Raw genomic sequence first — 20,787 nt, 5'->3', positions numbered from 1 at the left:
GCTCACATGCCATGGTTCTCATGGGAAACTTCCACCACACTAATCTGCTGGGAGAACAATACAGCAGTGCATAGATAATCCAGGAAGTTTGTGGAAACATTTGTGTTTTTCTTTTAAAAAGGGACACAGCCTAACTGTTGTAAGGACAACTCTCCTATCAGTACGAATTCTGGAGCTGGGAATATTTGCATGCATACACTTAGTTGGGAAGCAATAAACATTGCCATATAAATAAATTAAGTCAAACATTTCTGAGAAAATTATGTTCACAGCCAACTTTAAAGTGGACACCTTAGTGATAAAGAAGAATATAGTTAAGCAAGCTAAAGCAAGATATTGTTAGTATGAGGTACTCTTACCTAAGAAGTAACGTATTACTGAAAAAATCTGAAACTACTCTTGAGCATCTGGTCGTCACAACAAAAGCGCATTTATACACGATTACATACAGGGCTCAAGGCATCAAAATATTTGAATTCTACATGACAAAATATTTTCTAACATCTGTTCTAATAAAGATATAGCACAGTATAGAACATTAAAAGGTAACATTAACAAATTCACCTTTTTTCTAGCACTTTCTCTTCTAAGAGAGATCTTCTTCAGAATTGCTTCTTGATCATCCTTTCTCTGGATAATTAGAAAACAGAATCTTAACCATTATGTTATTACTGTATTATCTGTAGGATGCATGTCTTTGGAATAAAATACATATCAATACTGAAGGAATACTAAAAGACAATGGACCAAAATTTTTTCAACAATCACAGCGCAGAACAGTAGACAGTGTGCTGAGCAGAATCAGTTAATTGGTTGGAAGCAGGGGGGCCTTTTGGTAGTAGGGATACATTTCTCTAATTTGATGTGGCATCATCTGGATGACCCTTTTGTTTGGCATCTTGTCTGTCAATCTCACATATTTTCCCTTGATACCTAATGTCTCAACTGAAGACTGTTACTTCCATGTAAATTCCTAATGTCTGTACTAACATATGGAGAGACTGAGTATGGAAAAAATGGTAATATTTTCTTTACTCATTTTTTTCTGTCACTTAATACGCCAATCCAAACATCTCACTCTTCTTTTCCTAGTGGAGACCGAACAAGTATTTTAATCAAAACTGCTTAAGTTTGTGAAGTTTGCATATTTTTCTTAAATTTTGCTTTTCAAAAATTTTTTGCAGTGTTCATTTGATCATATTCAGCAAGTAACTCTCCGGCTAAATGTGTGACAAAATTTTGGGTCCACCCACTCTCATCTCTGTCTTCCAGGAGGAGGAATATTTTTCCATGGCCTGGATCTGCCATAAAAGGACAATGGAGAATGGAAAGTTAGAATGTCCCTCATTTTATCTTCTCTTAAAATCTGGTCCAAAGAAAGGCTGCTATCAGTACTTTACATATTTATGTTTGAAATGCAATTTTTTCAACTTTATATATTTATGTTTGAAATTCAGTTTTTTCTCTCTCTCACAGGCAAGTTACTAAGAAATCTGCAAAAACACTGATCATCCCTGAGAAATAAAAATATATTTTACAACTGTATAGTAATCTCTATTTAGTCGAAAGGTAAAATGGCCACATTCTCTAAAGTGCCATTAAGTATTCATGATTAAATTTTAATTATTTTTTCCTGAGTATTTTTCTCTCTACCCTCTGTAACTGAAGAGGATAGTGGCATGTGTTGCTGTGAAGTCACAAGGTCCATTCTATACCCTGCAGACTCAGCATTGCCCTTCCTAATGCCTACTTTCACAAATCTGTAAAGAAACCAAATTCTAATCCAGGTGCTATCATTCTGCAGCCTTAAAACAGTTACATAGAGTGCAAGGATACCACAAAGTGACTGTTCTTATGTTAGCATAAGGGTTCGATACTCAAGTGGTAATACTTAGGGGTCTTTTCCTGTCATCACTCTTTGTACCATTTATTGCTGGTAAACATAGCACAACAGTGGAAGCAAGGAAAGAAGGGAACTGAGTGAAGCACAGCATACCAGAGCTAGGTAGCCAACAACAAGTGATGAGATTTATAAATTTATTTTTACACTACAATTTTTAGACAGGACACTTGAAACCATCAGTAGTGCACATAGCCAATCTATGAAACTATATATTATAAAGTATTATCCTCCATTCCCCATTTCCTTCATTTGCTACATCCACTTGTTGCATTTTGTTTTATGTTCTATTGTGAATTCTTTGTGATAGGCTATGTCTCTCTGGTTGTGCTGCACCTACATGATGGGGCTTTGATCACAATAATAAGAAAGATGCAGAATATGGGAAGAAAGTAGGGACTAAGTTGCTGAGGAAAAGAAGCCACGGGCAATATGCTGGAGAGGAAGCAAGGCAAGGAGAAAAGCAATCAAACAAAGGAAACAACAAGATGACCAGGGAGATGTAATTATCATGGAGACAATAAGAGGCAACTATTGGGAAGAAGAAGACAAAAGAAGCAAACATGGGTAATAAATACCAAACAGAACCAGAGAACAGGGACAAATAGAAACAAGAATTTTGAATAAGATTAGCAGCCAGTTACTGGTACTGATGATGTAAACACGGTTTGTGGTCCAATATTGCGTGATTCAATGTCTACTACAGAAGGAATAATACCAGCTTTCCTCTTTGCCAGAGGCTCATACAACAGCCAGTTCAGCACTGCATGTTTGTGTGCACATCTGTGTGCATACGGTATGTATGTAATCCCCCAACTGCACTTGTTTGTTCAGTCCTCCTTTCCTCCCAACTCCTTATTGCAAAAGGCATCCCATATTACGTTGTATGTACTATGTACGTTGTATGATGCTGATGGCTCCTTTTATGCACACTGTGTGGAAACCATATTCCCTGAAACACCATGGAACAAACTGCTAATTCTCTCAAAATGTTCTGTGCAAAAATGGTTAGGTACCACATAGGAGCAGATTCTCAAGCATCACTGTGAAAGGGGAAAATCTGCTGTGCGTACACAGACTAAATTGCTTGTTGCTAGTTAAGCTGATCATGCCTCTATCTAAACTATTTTTAATAGCTTCAGGACATTATTGGCTTTTCACATCAAAGACTTCCTTTGTTAACAGCCAAAAATCTCAACTTTGAAGCTTTACGGTTGTTACTGGTTCTCAACACCATGTCTTGTACATATTCACCTTGTTCCCCCAGCCCCCCCAAAAAATATAAAATTCTGAGCAAAATAGAAAATCCACAGATCCTCTGGGTCTTCTACATGCAGATTTCTATTATTGATTATTATGATTAACATCAGTATTTAGTTTATACTAGCACAAATTAAGAATGCTGAATTCAGTCATCTGTATTGTCTGGAAAGGAATATAAACATTTACTTTTCAACTAACACAACTTCCCTTAGTTGCTTTATCTGGTGACATTTCTTCTTCTTTTTTATCAGGATCCATTTATTCTGAAGTATCTGAATGAACAAACAAGATTGCAAGTAAACTGAAAAATACAAAGTAGCATATCAGTGTTTGATACCAATACTGTCAACAAATAGACAATTACAAGTTATATTGCCTAAAATTAAAATATTTAATTTACCTCTACTATAAAACTTCTTAAAATCTGCTTAATTACATAATACTTTAAACAGTTTAGGAATGAAGGATTAACATGAAACCAAGAAAAAAACAATTTAGATATTCTTTAAAATTCAGAGATAGAAATACAAAAAGGAAAAATGGCTATACTTCCAATAACTAAAAACATTTTAAGAATGTTCAGACTTGATGCATCAAATTCTCCCATATTTTAAAGTTAGTTATCCCTCTACTTCACAAGGACAGTGCTTTGCATTTTCATGTCTTTCTAGTATTAGATGCCACAATAAAGTCAGATTAAATTCCAGTTACATAATTTAGTAGCAAGCATTTTATTAATACTATGTAAAATATTTATATGTTGGTATTAACATTTGCATTCCATCATATTACAATGCATAAATGAACTAAAATGTATGTTTAAAACCTGAGTTAAAATAGTAATCAGTGAGCAATAAGGAATAACAATCTGGTTGTCATGCAGATGGCTGTATCTAAACACTAGTCAACGAGGCTGTCCATCCAGTATTTCATCATTGTGCGGATTTTTCAACCATAGGTTTAAACAGCCTGCAATAAATGGATCTGTAAACAAAAGGTCAGACTAGCCCTGGTAGTCTCTTCTTGCCTCAAATTCTAGGACATGGATTTCCAAACGATCAGGTTACTAATCTGAAAATTACACTAAATTAACATGACAGAATATACACGAAACCAAATGGACACCCTCTCTGATTCTATACTCCGCAACACTTTGGCAACTTATCAAGAGCCTGAGGGCTGTATCAAAATTTGCATAATGTTTTACATAAGTATAAAAATACAGTAAATCCTCAAGTTATGCAGGGGTTACATTCTTGCAACCCCTGCATAATTTGAATTTTTGCACAAGTCAGGGGAGAGGAAACCAGGCTGCAGTCTGCTTCCTGGCTCCCTGGGCTTGCAGGAGCTGGGAAACAGACAGGGACTGGTCAGTTTCTTGGGTCCGGCAGGCAGTGAGGAGAGGGGAATCAGGCTGTTCCCTGGTTCCCAGCTGCCCGCCACTCTGGGAGCCAGGAAAATGACCAGTGAGTGCCAGGCAGCTGGAGCATGGCTCCCAACTCCCTGTCACTTACAGGAAATAGGAAACTGATCAGTGCTGCTGCACTGATCAGTTTCCCAGCTCCTGCCAGCAGTGGCAGCCAAGAGTCAGTCTGCCATCCCTGACAGGAGCTGTGAACCCACTCCTGTTCGGGGTGGCAGCCTGACTCTTGCCGCCCCTGACATGAGCTGTTTCCTCACTCCTGTCAAGGGTAGCAGCCACTCCTGTCAGTGGAGGCAGGTGAGAGCGCTGCTGCACTGGTCAGTTTCCCAGCTCCCCTGAGTGGCGGGCAGGTGGAGCCAGGTGTCAGGTCCACACCACTCAGAGTCACATTAACCTGAGATTTGCGCCACTTGAGTGCGTGAATCTTGGGGTTCTACTGTATGGACATTCTGATGTTCTCTCTTCTATAGAAAACATAGTGCTATTAATTTTCAGCGTTCACACCAAACACTTGCATGTGTCATCTGAGCCATACAAACCCAACCTGGTAATTGGTTTGGTGTGCAAAGGTCAACAAAATACAGCTCTGAGACCAGGAGAAACAGAAATCTATGTATTTTTAGTTAACATGATCAGGAAGCAAAAAGCTCTAGGTACGTCTACTGTATCTTTGGTTAAGTCCTCTTCCAAATGAAGAAGTATAGTCCCTAAAGTGTGACTACAGTAAGAACCAAATGTCATTAGCATTTTGCAGCTACTCACACCCCTCAGGTCAATACACATTTTGATCCTGCAGAATGAAAACAAAGAAAGGAGACTAGAATGATACTTTAAGGTTGCATAGATACATAGATAGAATCTGAAACAATATTATACTGAGACAGCAGGTGTAAAAGTGGTGTGCTCTGTGGAATGCTTATTTTTAGTCCAATAAAGGGTAATAGTTGTCACAGATGTACAATTGTCTACCTAATCTGCATGTGTAAGCACCGTATACATACACAGTTTCTCTAATTGCATAATAATGTATAATTGCAAAATAATGAAAGGACAGATATAATCACAGCCCTGCATCATTTTTCTCAAGTAATGCTTAATGTATGAATAATGTCACTTATTAAAAGTTTAGCAGCCATATAAGACTCTCAGTCTTTGTGCAAACTTTCATTTGTTATCACTGGAACATCCCCTGTAGTATACAGCTCTTAATTTGCAGCCCTGGCACAAGGAACACAAATAAACATGTAATTTTCTACTCCACAAAAAAAGGGATGTAATTGATTGTGATGCCTATACAGGTATGGGATGAAAAAAACCTAATTTTAAAGTGTTAAAAGTGATGAATTCTCAAACGAACCCACATCAAATTAAAACAATATGATTAAAGCAAAATTACAACATATCAAGACTGAACAGACTGTGTCTGCAGCATTTGTGGTCACCATCCTTGATTCATTTGGCTACAGCAGTCAACAGTCTGGGGTTTTCAGACATCACCCAGGGATTCTGGTGTCCCAGCCACTAATCCCACACAGGAATAGACAGCAGCATTAGGCAGTCTATTTTTCCCTGAGTTTTTCTCTGAGCTATTCTGTTCCACAAGCTATGATGTCCCACCCTTGCTACTCCATGCCTGCTTTGTCCTCTCTCAGCAACAGGAAGATCCAACCCTTTCAGCTATCTGTGCAAAGGAACTACCTAGAACCAGGTACTCCTAAATGATAAAATTCATCTGGCAAAGAACAGAAGAGGAGGCTGCATGTAACGGGGGAGGAGAGGAAGCCAGAAGCCTCTAAGGGCAGAAGGTGTCCAAAAGTGTCAGGGTGGGAACAGGACTTACACTTTGTCAGACGGAGGCAGCTAAGAGGAGCTATGTCCTTTATGCAGATTTTAGATCATGGTTTCCCAAACTGAGGGGCATGTCCCCCTGGGTGGAGGGGGGTTGTTAAGAAATTCCAAGGCGGGGGCGTGAGGCGACCCAGCCTCCCCGCCATTCCCTCACATTCAAAGAAAAAGCCAGCCTTTGCTTCCAGCTCTCAGTCCCTGCTAATTTACCTGGGCGACCTGGCGCAGCCACTAGAAAAAGCAGGCAGTCAGCGAAGACCCACATGGGGCTATCCGCCTCCTGCAAAGGGGAGTGAATGTGGGTTGAGGAGGGAAAGAGGAGGAGGAGAAGGATGGGGTTAGATGGGGGCTGGGGGTGCCTGGCTTGCAGGAAAGGGATGGAGTGAGTGGGGAACTGGGGGTACCTGGGCTTTGGGGGAGAGGAGGGGCCTGGGCACAGGGGTTCCCAGGGCTCAGGTGGCCGGCTTGAGGGGCTTGTGGGGGTTGGGTGGCTGGCCCCGGTGTTGCAGAGCTTGGGCTGGTGGGTGGGCAGCTGGCCCCAGCTGTGTGGGGCTTGGTCAGTTTGGTCAGGCAGCTCTGGTAGCACAGGGCTTGGGTGGGTGGGTAGCTGGCACGGCCACCTCTGGCGGCTGTACGGGACTCAGGCAGATGGCCATCTATGGCTGCACCAGATACCCGCGAGGGTCCAAGAAAAACTATTTGTGCTTTTTTTTTTTTTTTTTTTTTTTTTTTAAGTTTTTGCGTTTATTTTAAATTACAAATTGAATTTTTTATTAAAAGGGGATTGGGTGACAGTAAAGAAGAGGTGAAGGGGTGTGAGGGTTTCTCGAAAATCAAGAGGGGCATAATGCTGAAAAGTTTGGGAACCCGTTTTAGATTACATTTGTCCCCCAACACATTACCCAAGTCTCCCATAGCTTCCTCATCACTCTTCCACCCCAGCTTCTTCAGAAAACCATACCTGACCAGACCACCTTCTTCTCATACTAGCAACTTTTCTCAGGTAATAACAACTACAACAAACTGCACCAGTAAGAGACCCTCGGCGCCAACTCAGCCCCAAGCTACGGCAAACTGCAGCCTCCCTCACCCTGCAGGGTAGAAGTCGCGGGCTGGGATGCGGGAGTAGCCGCCTTAGTCCGTGTCTGTAAAAGCAACGAGGAGTCCTGAAGCACCTTAGACAGCGAGACTAATTCTCCAAGGTGGTACAGAAGTCCTCGTTGTTTTTTGACATCGCCGGTGGCAGGCGAGGCCAAGGACGCCCTAGCACGCACAAACAATACTATGGGCGGTGCTCCACCCCCATCTTGGCTGGGCAGCGTGTGTACACAACTACGAGCTTCTGCTCCTCCCTACAAACGACAGAGGAACCTGGGTATCCGCGGCACCGTTTCTCCCGCTAACCTATCAGACGCGTATGCCGCGGTGCATGCTGGGATTTGTAGTCCCCACCCATTGGACCTTTAAGGAGCAGGCTATAGGGAAGATACGGACCATTAGAAGGAGACAATGCTTCAAGCGGAGATGATCCCAACTTCGAGGCGAGACAAGTTGTCCCGCTCACCTACTCAAATTAATTCAGCCCGCTGACACTGAGCAAGCGCATTAAGGCGGACCCCACCCCGCGGCAATTCTGGCCGTAAGCAGGCGCACTAAGAATAGACCGCTTCGTCAGTTATTTGTTGAGCATGCGCACTAATAATTCCGTGCCTCACTGGCCCTTGAGTTACTGCGCCTACCGAGGAACCTGGCCGTTGGAGTTGTTGAGCATGCTCACTGACATGTCGCTGAGCCGATCGGCAACTGAGGAGCATGCGCAGTGTGAAACACTAGCTGGCCGGTTGCTGAGCCTGCGCAGTGTGGACCCTTTCGGGAAGGTTCTGTGTCGTCTGTCTCGCTACTGCAGCTTTTCTCTTCGCGGAAAATCCGTTCAGGGTACGGGCCAGCTGAAGCCCCAGCCCCCCACCCTGCCTCGCCGGGGCCCGGCCGCACCCCCTAACCAGACCGGACCCCAGGCCTGGCCTGCCTCCGAGACCAGGCCCCACCCTGATCCTGCTGCCTTACCGGTCCCCGGCAGCCCGGCGTCTGAGGGCCGATCGCCTCGCCCTCTCTCTTCTCTGGGAGCCAGCCGCAGGGGTGGGGCTGCCGGGGACCCGCGGGGCTAGAGGGGTTGGCTGATGTGGGGTCTCGCGCCAGCCAAAAGCGTCTTCTTTGGATTGTCTCTAGGGCCGCTAGGTCAGCGGGAGCTGAAGGTGCTCAGCACCTGACAGGATCGGGCCCAGCCAGGTTAGCTCTGGGCAGGTGAATCGTCTTCCTTTAATGCGGCGCTGATCTCTCCTTCTCTCATTGGGAGCCGAAACGAGGCCCACCGAGCGCAGGGGGAGGGGAAATCCGCTACAGGAGGAGGAAAGATCTGCTAGTAAGATCTTTCTGACCTCTTCAGCCCTGCTGCTGGAGTCAAATTGAGGAAGAAATCTGTTGCCTTTTCTTTCTGGTCCAGGTGTTAGGGAAAGTGGGGGTGGGGAGTAACCAGCTGTCTTCCCCTCCTGTCCTACTGCAGCAGAGGAAAATAGGCCAACCTGCAAGCTGCAGAAGTCGATGGCATCAAACATGGAGCCGCAGTGGCTACTTGCTCTGCTTGCGTTTAGGGTCAGCCCAGAGAGATGGACCACCTTAATGGAGAAAGAGATGGGCACCGTGTTAACTGCGCGGTTCTCTCTCCTTTGCTGCAGTGCCCACTTTCACCGTTGTCTCCTGCTCTGCCTGCTCCCGCTTTCAGCATGGTAAAGAAGAATACTATCCCTGATGGGTAAGTATCCCTCACACTGAGAGGCAGGAGCGGGCCCAGCCCTGCCTACAGGGAGGGGGCTCAAACTGCCCCATGCACTTTTTCGCTACAGCATCTCTTCTCTACCACGTACAGCCAGTTAAGGTAGGTATCTGCTCCAAGACAGGGAGGACAGAGTCTGCCATCCCCCAGGTGAGTATAATATCCCGGCCTGTCTGTGAACACTCTCCTTCATCAATCACACATAGATTCTCTTTCTGGTCTTATTCCCCCAGGTTGTTCTCTCACAACTTGGAGAGAGGGGAGGGACAATAGTCCATCCTTTCAACTTCTCAGATGTTTACCAGCAAGAGCTGGGTTGGAAATGGAGGGCAGTTGCTTGCATGAATGTGTGCAGAGGACATTCTCACAGATGCATATGCAAAGCCAATATTTTTTTCTACCCGTGCTCTTCAAGTGAACTGTCCGAATGTTTACTTGTAATGTCTCAGTAAGTCCCAGCATGCAGCATTCTATCTGAATCCTAGTGACCTGGCAGTACGACATGCTGGGACTAGTTTCTCTGCTTGATATAACAGCTGTAGCCTTTTTGTTACTGACAATTCACCAAAAATCTGGAATGGATGCACATGAACTAAAGGGCAAGTACTGGGGAGTAGTCAGTGAGGCCTGTGCCTTTCATCAGAAGATTTGAGTGTTTTAGAAAGGTTGGTATTATCCCTGTTTTACAGTGAGAGTTAAGTAGCTTTACCAAGCCTTTGAATGACTGGCAGAGTCAAAAGCAGCACACAGGCTTCCTGATTTCCATTTCCTGCTAAAAAGATATTGTGTGCTGGTATAAAATCAATCTATGTCAAGAAAAATTGTTTTTTTTTAAACAACTCGAAAGACTTTAGGTGAGTTTGATCATAGTAGCCTGTGGCCAGGCATTACAATTTGTTAAAATATCAGTAACATTTTATTTATGAATTATTTTAATAGTTTTAACTTAATTTGTTCCATTTCATACAAGATCCAAAGTTTTTAATTAAATTAAGTTGTACTTATTTTTATTTAAAAGGTTTTGGCTTATCAAACAAAAAGGAAAGCAACTTGGAAAAAGCACTGTGTTGTCTTTTCTTCATAGCTTAAGTTATCAATATGACAGACTTGAGAATGTGTTCAGTAATGAATTGACCAATCATCCACTGAATTTGAAGGAAGTGAAGCAGCTCTGACCTAAGCAAATATGCAATGGACATATGGAAGTGATAGTGGTTTCTGCTTTCAGCCTGTGTAATTAGGAGCTAACTCCTGTGTGTTCTCCCAAATTGAGAAAGATTAATTGCTCAATTTATTTTGTACTTTTCCAAAGGATGAAGCAGGATTTTTAAAGATAGTCTTTCAGTATCATGTTTTTTAGAGTGATGAAGACACTAGAAATTCTTCAACAACTTGATTTTTATCATAATTTCTTGTATAAACATTTAAATATATTTCTATTTAAACAGCCTTTAATAGTGTTTATGTATTTACTTAAAAGTGTATTTGAAAGTTGTCCAAAAGGCTTTGCACCCACTGAGATCAAAATTGGGTACTTTTCTTGGTGTGTTTGGTAGAATCAATAATATAAACTAGTGTACATTTTAGTGGCGTTCCTGTCAATTTCACCTGTAGCTAAGTGAAAAATTAATTGATTTGTATCTAGTTGCTTTTAAATGACAATGGTTTTACTGTCTACATGATATATTAATGATTTATATTTTTGGCGCACTATTAACATTCTTAATATGAATATTCTGGGGGTGGGGATTCTGGTAAAAAATTGTATGAAAATGAAACATGTTAACTAACCTGCTGAAACTTTCTGAGCAAGTTGCATTGAACCATTCAGCATTCAGTTTCTTTACTTGGAAAATTTGAAACAGGACAAGGTCGAGCAGTTTAGAAACTATGCAACTCAGAGTAGTATCATCAATTTGAAATTTTTTTTTAAACAAACTACTTTTAGTTTTAGATATTACATTAGCCCTGAATCACCTGCCAATGATTTTCTCCCATTCTTTGTTGCTGTGAGAGAATCCTATGCAAACAGGAGGAGAGACTACATATAGAAGAAACAGTGAAACTTAAGGCTTTTCTACACACACACATGCGTGTGTTTTACCACCTTATACTTGTATAATTAAAATGATACAAACAACATAGTGTCAATCCAGTTACACACTTGTAAAGGGGCTTAAACTTAAAACCCTGGAAATTCACAGATACCTGTTGTATATCCCCGGGTAACTGTACCCACAGATGAGTATATTTGTGGCTGTGGATCCAAATTTTGTATCTAGGACTCTGCAGATTTGCAGATCTGCTTTATATCTGCAGGTATCTGCATCAGTGGATGTGGCTGTGGGTTTCTGTGGCTCACTTTTGCAGATACCAATTTTGCATCTGCTCTACTTGTACTGGTACAGCTTATTCCTATGCAGGTCTGAGTCACCTATATACTTGTATAACAGTAGTCAATTTTTGGTTGAAAATCATATCTTTAAGCTGAAATGATGGTCCCCACAAAAACCGTATAGGCTAAGTCATATATTACATAGAGTGCTGTCAAGAGCAATGCTTTTCTCACAGGTTTTCCCTTCTAATTTTTTATTTTTAATAATCCTAGAAGATGTACTTGATATCAATTAAGTAACCAAGCAGTTTTTGTGTTTTGGAAAATAAAATGAAAATGTACATGCTTCATTAAAATCATTGTACTTGGGTGGGGCTGGGGATGAGGTATTCAATATATAGGTTGTGCCAGGGAGAGAGGAGACCCCAGCCCACTCTCACTGTAACAGCCTGGGGTCAGGCAAGAAGCACCTGTCTGTGGCTGCTGCAGGTGCAGCAGGCACAAGCAGGGGAGGCATGCATGTCTTTCAGCTGGGGCCAATCCATGTTTGTCTGCCTCTGTGCTCCACAGCCAGAATGAGGGATGCAGTAATGTGCATTTTCCCCTGGCACCCTGATGGAGAACACACAGCAAATAAAGAGGTTTCAGACCCCGACTGCCTTTTTGAAGGGCATTTGGGAGGAGGGAGGCTCAGTGCAGTCTTGGCTGGGGCTGGTCTGCCCCCAGCCAGCCCCTTTCACCTGCTTGGTCATGCTGATTCTTTTCTGTGTGGTTGTATGAGAAGCAATCCCATTCCAGGCACATTTCCTGGCAACTAAACCCTTCCCTTGCTTAAAGTTACGATAACAGGAGCTGTACACCACATTTGGTGGTCCTAACTCTTACCATGCAGGAGGAGTTCTTGAACAAACACAGATAAACTCTTTCTAATACATAGTAATTCAGTTTTGCTTTTAAAAAATTAGAAGTTTCTTAAATATTTTTAATTCTACATTGTCTCCCTCAGATCACAATCTATGAAGACACCTATAACTAACTTAACTACTTGTATTTTATTTTTTATGCAAAGTCACCCAAAGAGAGTACTATATTGAAAGGCAGCAGCATCTTAGGCTTGGTCCAAATTATTAACATATTTTGTTCTGTCACTCAGTTCTGGAAAATTGATTGGAATTAATCAAACTAAATTAAAGGCAGTGGGACAGTACATGCTAGCCTTTGATTTTAAGACCACTGGGTTTGTACAGGTGTCCAAGAGAGCAAAATTTGGCATAGTGAATGCTTATTTGTGAGGCTGCATGACACAGAAAAAGTAAAGTTTGGATTTAAAGTTGATCACAGGGCTAATAGTCAAACAAAGTATTCTTTTACAGAAAAAAACTGAGCAAGTCTGCTCTGGAACTTAGTGAGACTGTGCGTGACCCCACAAAGCTTTCTGAAGTCTCTTCTAAGAGCAATACTTTAAAAAAAAAAAACACAGGGAGGTAAATAGGACAAATTGTCATATAAGATCTCTGTTAGAATTCTGTGGGGACTGTATGAGATTTGAGCTGTTACCACACAGCTTAGGTATACTTTTCTGGAGATGAACTTACGCAATTTGCAGTATTTAAGTCTTTCTGTGTCTGTAACAGTTTAGTTATTTGGCATGCTTGCAGTATCTGGTTTGGAATTCTGGGGGTTTTTTGGGGTGGGGGGGAGGTTTACGGTAAATACTAAACTCTGAAAGTCATTCTCTAATAATGCATATTCCCCAAGGAATGCAAGTTTTGGAAACCTTTGAATTGTTGAGTTTATCTTTAGGTAATGATCTTTCAAGTTACTTTTCTTTAAAGTGTAACCTTTTAAGGATGTCTGTTTTTTACAGTTTTCTGCTGTTAGTCAAAAACCTTTCCTAACAGACATATGCCAATATTGTAATGTCTTTGCTGAATCTGGAATCCGGATCTACTTCAACCCTGAAGCTATTATATTCAGGAACATATGATAGTAGAGAGTGCTTTTTAACTTTTAAGAAGTGTTTAGTGTCCATTACATACCTGGAAAGTATTTGGAACAGGAATGTTCTATTTATAGAACAGTACAGGTAGAATAGAGGCGGTGCTGGCAGCCCATAGTTTACTTCTGCAGTGCTCTAATTCTGTTTTGGTGGGGGGGCTACGTTTGTACATGAAGGTAGCTGTCTTTCTTGTCATTCAGTTTGTGGTGTCTTTGCTCAACGTGCTAATGTAATCCTGAGTTCTCTAAGTAGTGAACTGAAAATACCAAATCACTTCACATACACCAGTGTACATCAGTCTGTTGTAACTATTGTATCACAATTTTGGACATATCATTGAGCTATCAATTGTCCTATGTACTGTTGCTTAATTATGCCAGCAAAGCTGGCAAGCCAAAGATAAAAGGCTTTATTTTTTCAAGGTGCTTCTGGTACTGAGAAATCCAATTGTATAATTCAACAGTTCTGTCATTTTACTCCTGTGGTTTAGTCACCAAACATTCTGTTGGTCCAGCCAATACCAGAATACATGGGCAAGTAAATCTTGTGCTTCAAAATAAAAAGAAAAGTGTGTCTGTCTAAATTGAGTGTGAAATATACAAAATAACTGCAATGAGGGTAACTTGTATTTTTTGTTTGCATCTTGTTTTACTATAATTTTACTTTTTTCTTGAGAAGATACCTCTAAGCTTTTCCCAAGAACTGTCACCCTGGTGTATATTGTAACAGCCAAAAACTGAATTAATTCACTGTAAAACAGTGATTTCCAATGTGTATTTTTTTTGTTATCACTTAAATTGACTGTTCATATAGCTGAAAACAATTGCTGCCTTTTATTAAAATATGACTTACTGTTTTGGTGTTATCAGTGTTGTGTTGAACACACATGACTAGAAAGCTTGCTAAAATTTACACCTTTGTGTGACCTCTATTTTATGACAATTCAGGTGAATGATAGTGGTTATACTTTAATGATAGTAATAGTAAAATATCCAGTTTGTTAAAAATCAAAGCAGTAAGCCATTCTTTATTTAACTTATATTTATGAGACTGGTCTGCAAGTCCTCTGTCCAGAGCAAGGTTTGTAACATGTTTTAAGTAATTTCCCTGATGTCAGACTTCTGTCAAAATATTTCAGGGTCAGTAACATAATTTCACTTTATTAACTTTGTGTCCATCTTTTTCTATAATTTCTTCCTTATAAGTTCGTTCATTTAGAGTTTGTCCCTCACCATCAGGCAGATGTGGTTGCTCAAACAAGAGTGCCTCCCTAAATTTCCTTTCTTCTCTACTTTCTCCACCCTACTATAAGGGTAAACCACTGCCATTGGTTCACTATTAAATACATAGCCATTTGACCCCAAGTCAGTCTCCTTCCCTTATACTTTTATCAGGACACACGCAACTAAAAGTGATGGGAGCATTCGTACTTTGTTTTTAAGTGGGTTTCCATCTATTGTGGCAGGTCTCTAAAACTCTTTGAATATACAAATATTAATTTTGAAAGGATGAAAGGAGTAGGTTTTCATGTAAACCAGCCTTCAAGAATATTATTCATGTACCTTTTCTAGAGCAACTAGCAAGAGTACTCTCATAGCAGTAATACAGTTGAGCTACTATTTTTATTTTCAGACCCAAATAACTGAAAAAATTAGTCTGAGCTTGAAGTTTTAATGTTCTGATCTCGAAATTGAGACTGTTGCCTTTTATTCAGAAAAGCAGTTAAAATTGTCTGTATTTTGAGGTGGTAATGCATTTTCTGGAGGGACTGAGCACAAAATGTTTCCTTGCTTGGAAGAAAGTTTTAAAACTTTTTCAGTATTTGCGTAACTCAGATGGCTTTATTTTAAAGACATTAAATTTTTATGTATGTAGTCATATGGCATGTTTACACGTCTGAAAAACTACAGAAATAAAGATGACTGAAAAAGTACTGTGTATGTGAAATATGTTGCTTACGGACTTAGGTGTACACACGTACAATCTCAAACACTGTGTGATTAGAAAAATAAACTTGTGACTACAAAAAAACCACAGAAAACTTAAATTTTAAACAGTGGGGCTTTGAGAGGCCTTAAAACTCTGTTGCAATTCTGATGCAAATTTAAAGGTGTCATTTGATTGGAGCTCATACACACACGTGCATACCTTTTAAAGATGCTGGCAGCAAATCGGTATATCTGCTCTTCTTTCCACAGGTTGGAAAATTACATGCGCTACAAGATTGTATTTTAATAAATTGTTCTTGGAATAAGTCCAATTTGATAGTCAGTTGCTCCTTCTTTAACACGTGTTCCTGAGTTTCCTTAACACCTTTGATGACTTACCCAGTATGGCTTTGAGTCCCGGTGGTTCCATCTTTGATTCCTATATCTGCTTCCATAGCTTTTTAGGCATATTCTCGATCAGTTCCTTTGACTTCTATATCTACTTCTATGCCTCTCACCTTTCATTATTTCCAATCCCTTCTGCATTTTTCAGTTTCTTCGATAATTAACTTTTTTCAGTCAAGACTTTCCATTGTTAACAAAACTACCATTTTTCTGTAGTGTCTAATCTTGATATCATTGATTTCTTACACCTTCTGCCGTACATCTGCGTTCATAGACTTTCTCAGAAGCAATGTCCCCTCCATGTTGTTAAAATATTTACTTATGCAGTTACCATCTCTCTCTGCCCTCTCTCAGTCCGCATCTTAACTCTTCCACATGTCCCAAACTCTACTATTAGAATCTTCCTCTTTGATAACTATAATCTCATCATCTTTTTCCTCCTCCTCTGTCCCCTGTTCCTTTCCTGGATTCTTCTTGTATTGCATAATAAGTTCATATTCTTCCCTTCAGAGGTCTGTGCCATCTTGTGCTTTATTTCATCCTAATCCTCTATTTCTAGCCACTGATTTTTTTTTTTAATAATTTCTTTTTCCAATGTTCCAGATACAAGTTAACTTTAAGTGTAAAGTAGGGGTGGGCAATAAACAGCCTATGGGCCTGGCAGGCCACCAGACGGTTTATTTTCCTGGTTGCCCACATGTACGGCCACTCAGAATTCCTGTTGACTGCAGTTCACCATTCCCAGCCAGTTGGAGCTTCCGGAAGCAGCACAGGTTGCACCACCATTTCCTGCAGCTACTGTTGGCCAGAAATTGTGGCCAAAGAGAGATGTGAACAGCTGTGCTTAGGTGAATAAAGTATCTGGTGATCCGCAGCAATAAATCATGTCTGACTCATGGGCCACTTATTGTCCACTACTTTGCTAAAGAGTGAGTTGAACCTTTCTGATGCATAAAGAGTCTGTGAAAGTTTGTTGTCTTTTCCTAATTTCATAACTTTTGGAAATTTCAGAACACTGAGTCATTGGTTTTGTTGAGCTTCCTTGGGAGGACCTGCAGAACTGGTGTACGCAGTTTTTCATATGCTTAATTGAGAAAAGGGGATGTAGACAATTTAACATGATCCAGCATACAATCTTCCATCAGTGGTGCCAGATGTTTCAGAGGGAATGAACAGAAAAAGGGCACTTATCTAGTAGTGCATTCTCTGCCATCCAGTCCTGGCTTCTGGCAGTCATCTCTGATGGTCTTGGCTAAGAGTAGTTGTTGGACTGATCCTCCATGAACTTAATTCTTTTCTAACCTGTAACATCCACTGTGTCCCATGGCAACAAGTTCTGTGACTTGACGGTGTGTTTTGTAAAGTATTTTTGTATATTTGTTTTAAACCTGATGCCTATTCATTTCATACAGTGGAATCTGAGTTACAGACACCTTGGGAATGGAAATGGCTTGTAACTGAAATGTTTGCGACTGGACAAAACATTTATGGGAAGCTTTTCTGAGAGGACTGCTTACAGCTGAGGTTTACGTTTAAGCTTGCAGACTTCTGCTTTATCTCCTACCTGTAAGGTGCTAACCCACATGTGGGAGTGGGGACAGGTGGCTGGTTCTAGCTGTCTGGCTGAAAGGGTGAACTTGGGGAACCCTGGGGAACTGAGGAGTCAATCAAAACAAAAGAGCAGTACAGTAGTACTTTAAAGACTAACAAAATAATTTGTTATTCTTTAAAGTGCTATTGGACTGCTTTTTTTGTTTTGGTAGAATATAGACTAACATGGTTCTCTCTCTGTTACTATTCAATATGTGAGGAGTCAATGGGTATGCAGTGCAGGCTGGGTCCCTTTAAAACTGAACTGCTTTCCAGAGCACAGCACGTAAGCAAGAGCTGGGATCCTAGTGGCAAGGTTCTAGCAGTTGCTTGGAAAGTTTCTTTCCAGGACTAAGACCATGCAAACTTGCAGGGATGGAGGGGTCAGTGACTGCCCAAAACAGCGCCAACCACAGCATTGCCCTTTCCACCTACCCTTACCAGGTGTTGAGTTCCAGGGGTGAGGGTGGGGGCAGGCAGCCCAGACGTGCCTACTGTTAAGGTACAAAACGGGCATTTTTCACTTTCTGCACACTAATAGTTTTACTGACCTCTATCCTATTGCTCTGTAGCTTTCCCTTTTCTGAGCTGAACAGTCACAATATTTTTAACCTCTCCCTGAATCTCTCAAAACGTTGTTCTCTTAGGACTACCCTTGCTCTGCTTCCACAAATTCTTGATCCTTTCACCCAAATAATGATAAAATAATGTGTATGGTGAAGAGCCTGGGAGCAAATGAGACTTCTATAACATGCCTGTCTTGAATTATTCTTCAAGTCCCAATCAGCTGGTGTAATAACTCTTGTTATGTTAGCTCTAACTTAGAAGATGAGTTCCAAGGCCAGCTAATGTATTCTTATGATGGCAGTCATAATATAAAAACAAATGTTAAAATGATGGTGAAGCTACACAGTTTTCTTGAGAAAATAACCCTGCTCGTACTGCCTGGCTTCACTCATGAGAGGGTGAATTAGGAAATTGTGAGCAACCTGTTTTTAAAACAGGACATAGTCTGCCTTTTTCCATGTATGTGTTTAAACCATTCTTTTATGCAAAGGAGGAAGAGTCTTATGTTAGTAGTAGGTTTTCCCTTGGAGGATGAAGATTCATTTAAACCTTAACTCAGAAAGTCATGGGCTTAAGATCTCCAAAATGTATTGGGTTCTAATAAAAGAAAAATTAAGAATCCTAACAGTGGAGATACTGATCAAAAGCCATGGGGAATACAAGTACAGTAAACTCTTTCATATCCAGCAGGACCAGGAGGTTGCTGGATAGTCAAATATTCTGGATAAAATAGATGTATACCTAGCAATGCATAACACTAAAGAAAAACAAGATCAGATATTAAGGAACAAATAACAAGGTGTGCAGGGTACTGTGTTAACCAACAACAGTATTATTGTACACTGTAAACATATATTGCATTTGCTGTGTTTATTTGTATTTACTTTCACTATATGGTACTTGTGGAAAGCATAGCTAAAATTTCTTCTGGTTAAAGTGCTGGTTATTTGAGTGTTCTGGAGGATAGAATGCCAGATATGAAAGAGCTTACTCGAGCTGTCATGTTACAAAGTTACATCTTCTGGTGTTTGGGGGATACTCTGTTCTGCTAGTTTGAGAACTAGAGGCCTTGTTACCTTTTTGGTACCATCATGGGGAGAGATTCAGTGCTGCTTCTCCAAATAAACACGTCTCACTTTTTTTTTTTTTTTAAATCCTCAGAAATCTTATGTAATTCACTTTATGAACATAACAGTGCAGAGTTCTGAACTCTGTGACCTCTCAAGGTCTCTTCCAGTTTTGGTATTCTGTGATTCAGAGTTAGACACTGAGCTTTTGCACAGCACCTCTATTAAGTTGGCACACGCCTTTTTTGTACCTGTTTTGCAGACATTTTCTAAATGTAACACACCTGCACAAGGCTAAAAGTACTGATCTCTTGTTAATCTTGTAGACCATCTCCCAACTTCTGGTACCTTCAGGAAGTTCAATAAAGAATTTTAATAAGAATTTAAAAGCTGACTGAACAGTTTCGCAAAATTCTGCTTGTCCAGTGCAAGCAGCTTTTTTAACTTGAAAGTAAAATACCTAACTTCTCATCTTATCATTTTGCAGTAGGGAAGCTAAATAGATTTTTCTTTTTTTTTTTTTTTTGAGCCCCAGCTGTTGAATTTTGGGACAGTTTTGCAAGATGGGTAAGAAGAATAGAAGCAATGGCTGTTTGGCAGCAGTATTCCCGCTAAGCAGAATACTTGGATGGCTGCCCAGAAGAGATTAAAATGCTGCCCAGCTGATTAGCAAGGCACCCGCAGCTGGCAGCATGTGTTTCTACTGGTGGTGCACGTCTGTATATGCCTGGATGGGCCAACAATATTTATTCCACACATGGATGGGAAAAAAAGAGGGAAAACTATTTGGCAGTGATATTTTCCTTTTTCTTCTACCCTTAAAAATGTCTGCCCTGTAATACAGAGATTGAAGTTAAATCCTTCAAAATGCATTTGAAAAACAATTCACCCTTATGTGAATGTAGGGTACTAGAGGAACAAACATCGTATTACCATCTAAAAACTTGGGTTGCAAGACAACTATTTTTAATCTAAACATATCTTCACACACAATTTACCACTCTACACCTGTTGGAAGCGTGTTGAATGTCAAATACACGATAAGCTCTTTGGCCTAATACAAAAGAAAAAGCAAATTCACCTGGACTGTGTTCTAAGCATGCTTTATGTGCAAAATTTGTTTTTCAGTAGATTAGTACACTCACGTCTCTGATGTTGAATGTGTACATATTTGTGTACAGCTATATGAATAGCAAAAATACAAATAGCTTGGACTATTTCATGTTAAAGTCCACTGCTGATGCTGCAATAATTTTTTAACAATGAAAAGGTTTAATGAAGGGTGCTTAGTTTGGTAGACCACCAGCTGACCTTTTGTGCCCATGTGCTAGTATGATAGTTGTATGTAACTTGTTTAATGTAGTTTGGTTTCCGCAGTTTATCAGAAGAAGGATTATTTGACAAAAGTGGACGTGCAGGAAGCTGAAGCTGTTTTGCACCTTAACAATAAATTGCTGTATACAAACTATCTGGCCTTACTGGTTTCTCATGGAAATTGATTTGTTGTATTTATTAATACAGATTGAACGTCTCTAATCTGGAACTCTCTCATCCAGCAACATCTGTAATCCAGCATGATTTTAGTTAACTGGACAACTACATATCATGGAGGTGGCCAAGTTTCCTGTGGTCCTA

General features: G+C 40.6%; 2 protein-coding genes across 2 annotated transcripts in view; one reads left to right on the top strand and one right to left on the bottom strand.

Moving 5' to 3' along the window:
- The window catches only part of CC2D2B (coiled-coil and C2 domain containing 2B), a 119,559-nt gene extending 116,138 nt beyond the window's left edge, over positions 1-3,421 (bottom strand). The window contains exons 1-2 of the mRNA XM_074999603.1: positions 3,362-3,421; positions 565-630 (exon numbers count right to left, since the gene is read on the bottom strand). Of these exons, the coding sequence (XP_074855704.1) occupies positions 565-630; positions 3,362-3,421 (126 nt within the window). The remainder of the gene's footprint in view (positions 1-564; positions 631-3,361) is intronic.
- Positions 3,422-8,267: 4,846 nt separating this feature from the next.
- LOC142016162 (uncharacterized) overlaps positions 8,268-20,787 on the top strand; it is a 33,096-nt gene continuing 20,576 nt past the window's right edge. Inside the window, exons 1-2 of the mRNA XM_075000419.1 lie at positions 8,268-8,366; positions 9,164-9,240. Coding sequence (XP_074856520.1) covers positions 9,212-9,240 — 29 coding nt within the window. The 5' untranslated portion in view covers positions 8,268-8,366; positions 9,164-9,211. The remainder of the gene's footprint in view (positions 8,367-9,163; positions 9,241-20,787) is intronic.

This window comes from Carettochelys insculpta, chromosome 7 (assembly GCF_033958435.1).
Source record: "Carettochelys insculpta isolate YL-2023 chromosome 7, ASM3395843v1, whole genome shotgun sequence".
NCBI classification, from domain to species: Eukaryota; Metazoa; Chordata; order Testudines; family Carettochelyidae; genus Carettochelys; species Carettochelys insculpta.
This window is presented reverse-complemented; position numbering and strand designations above follow the sequence as displayed.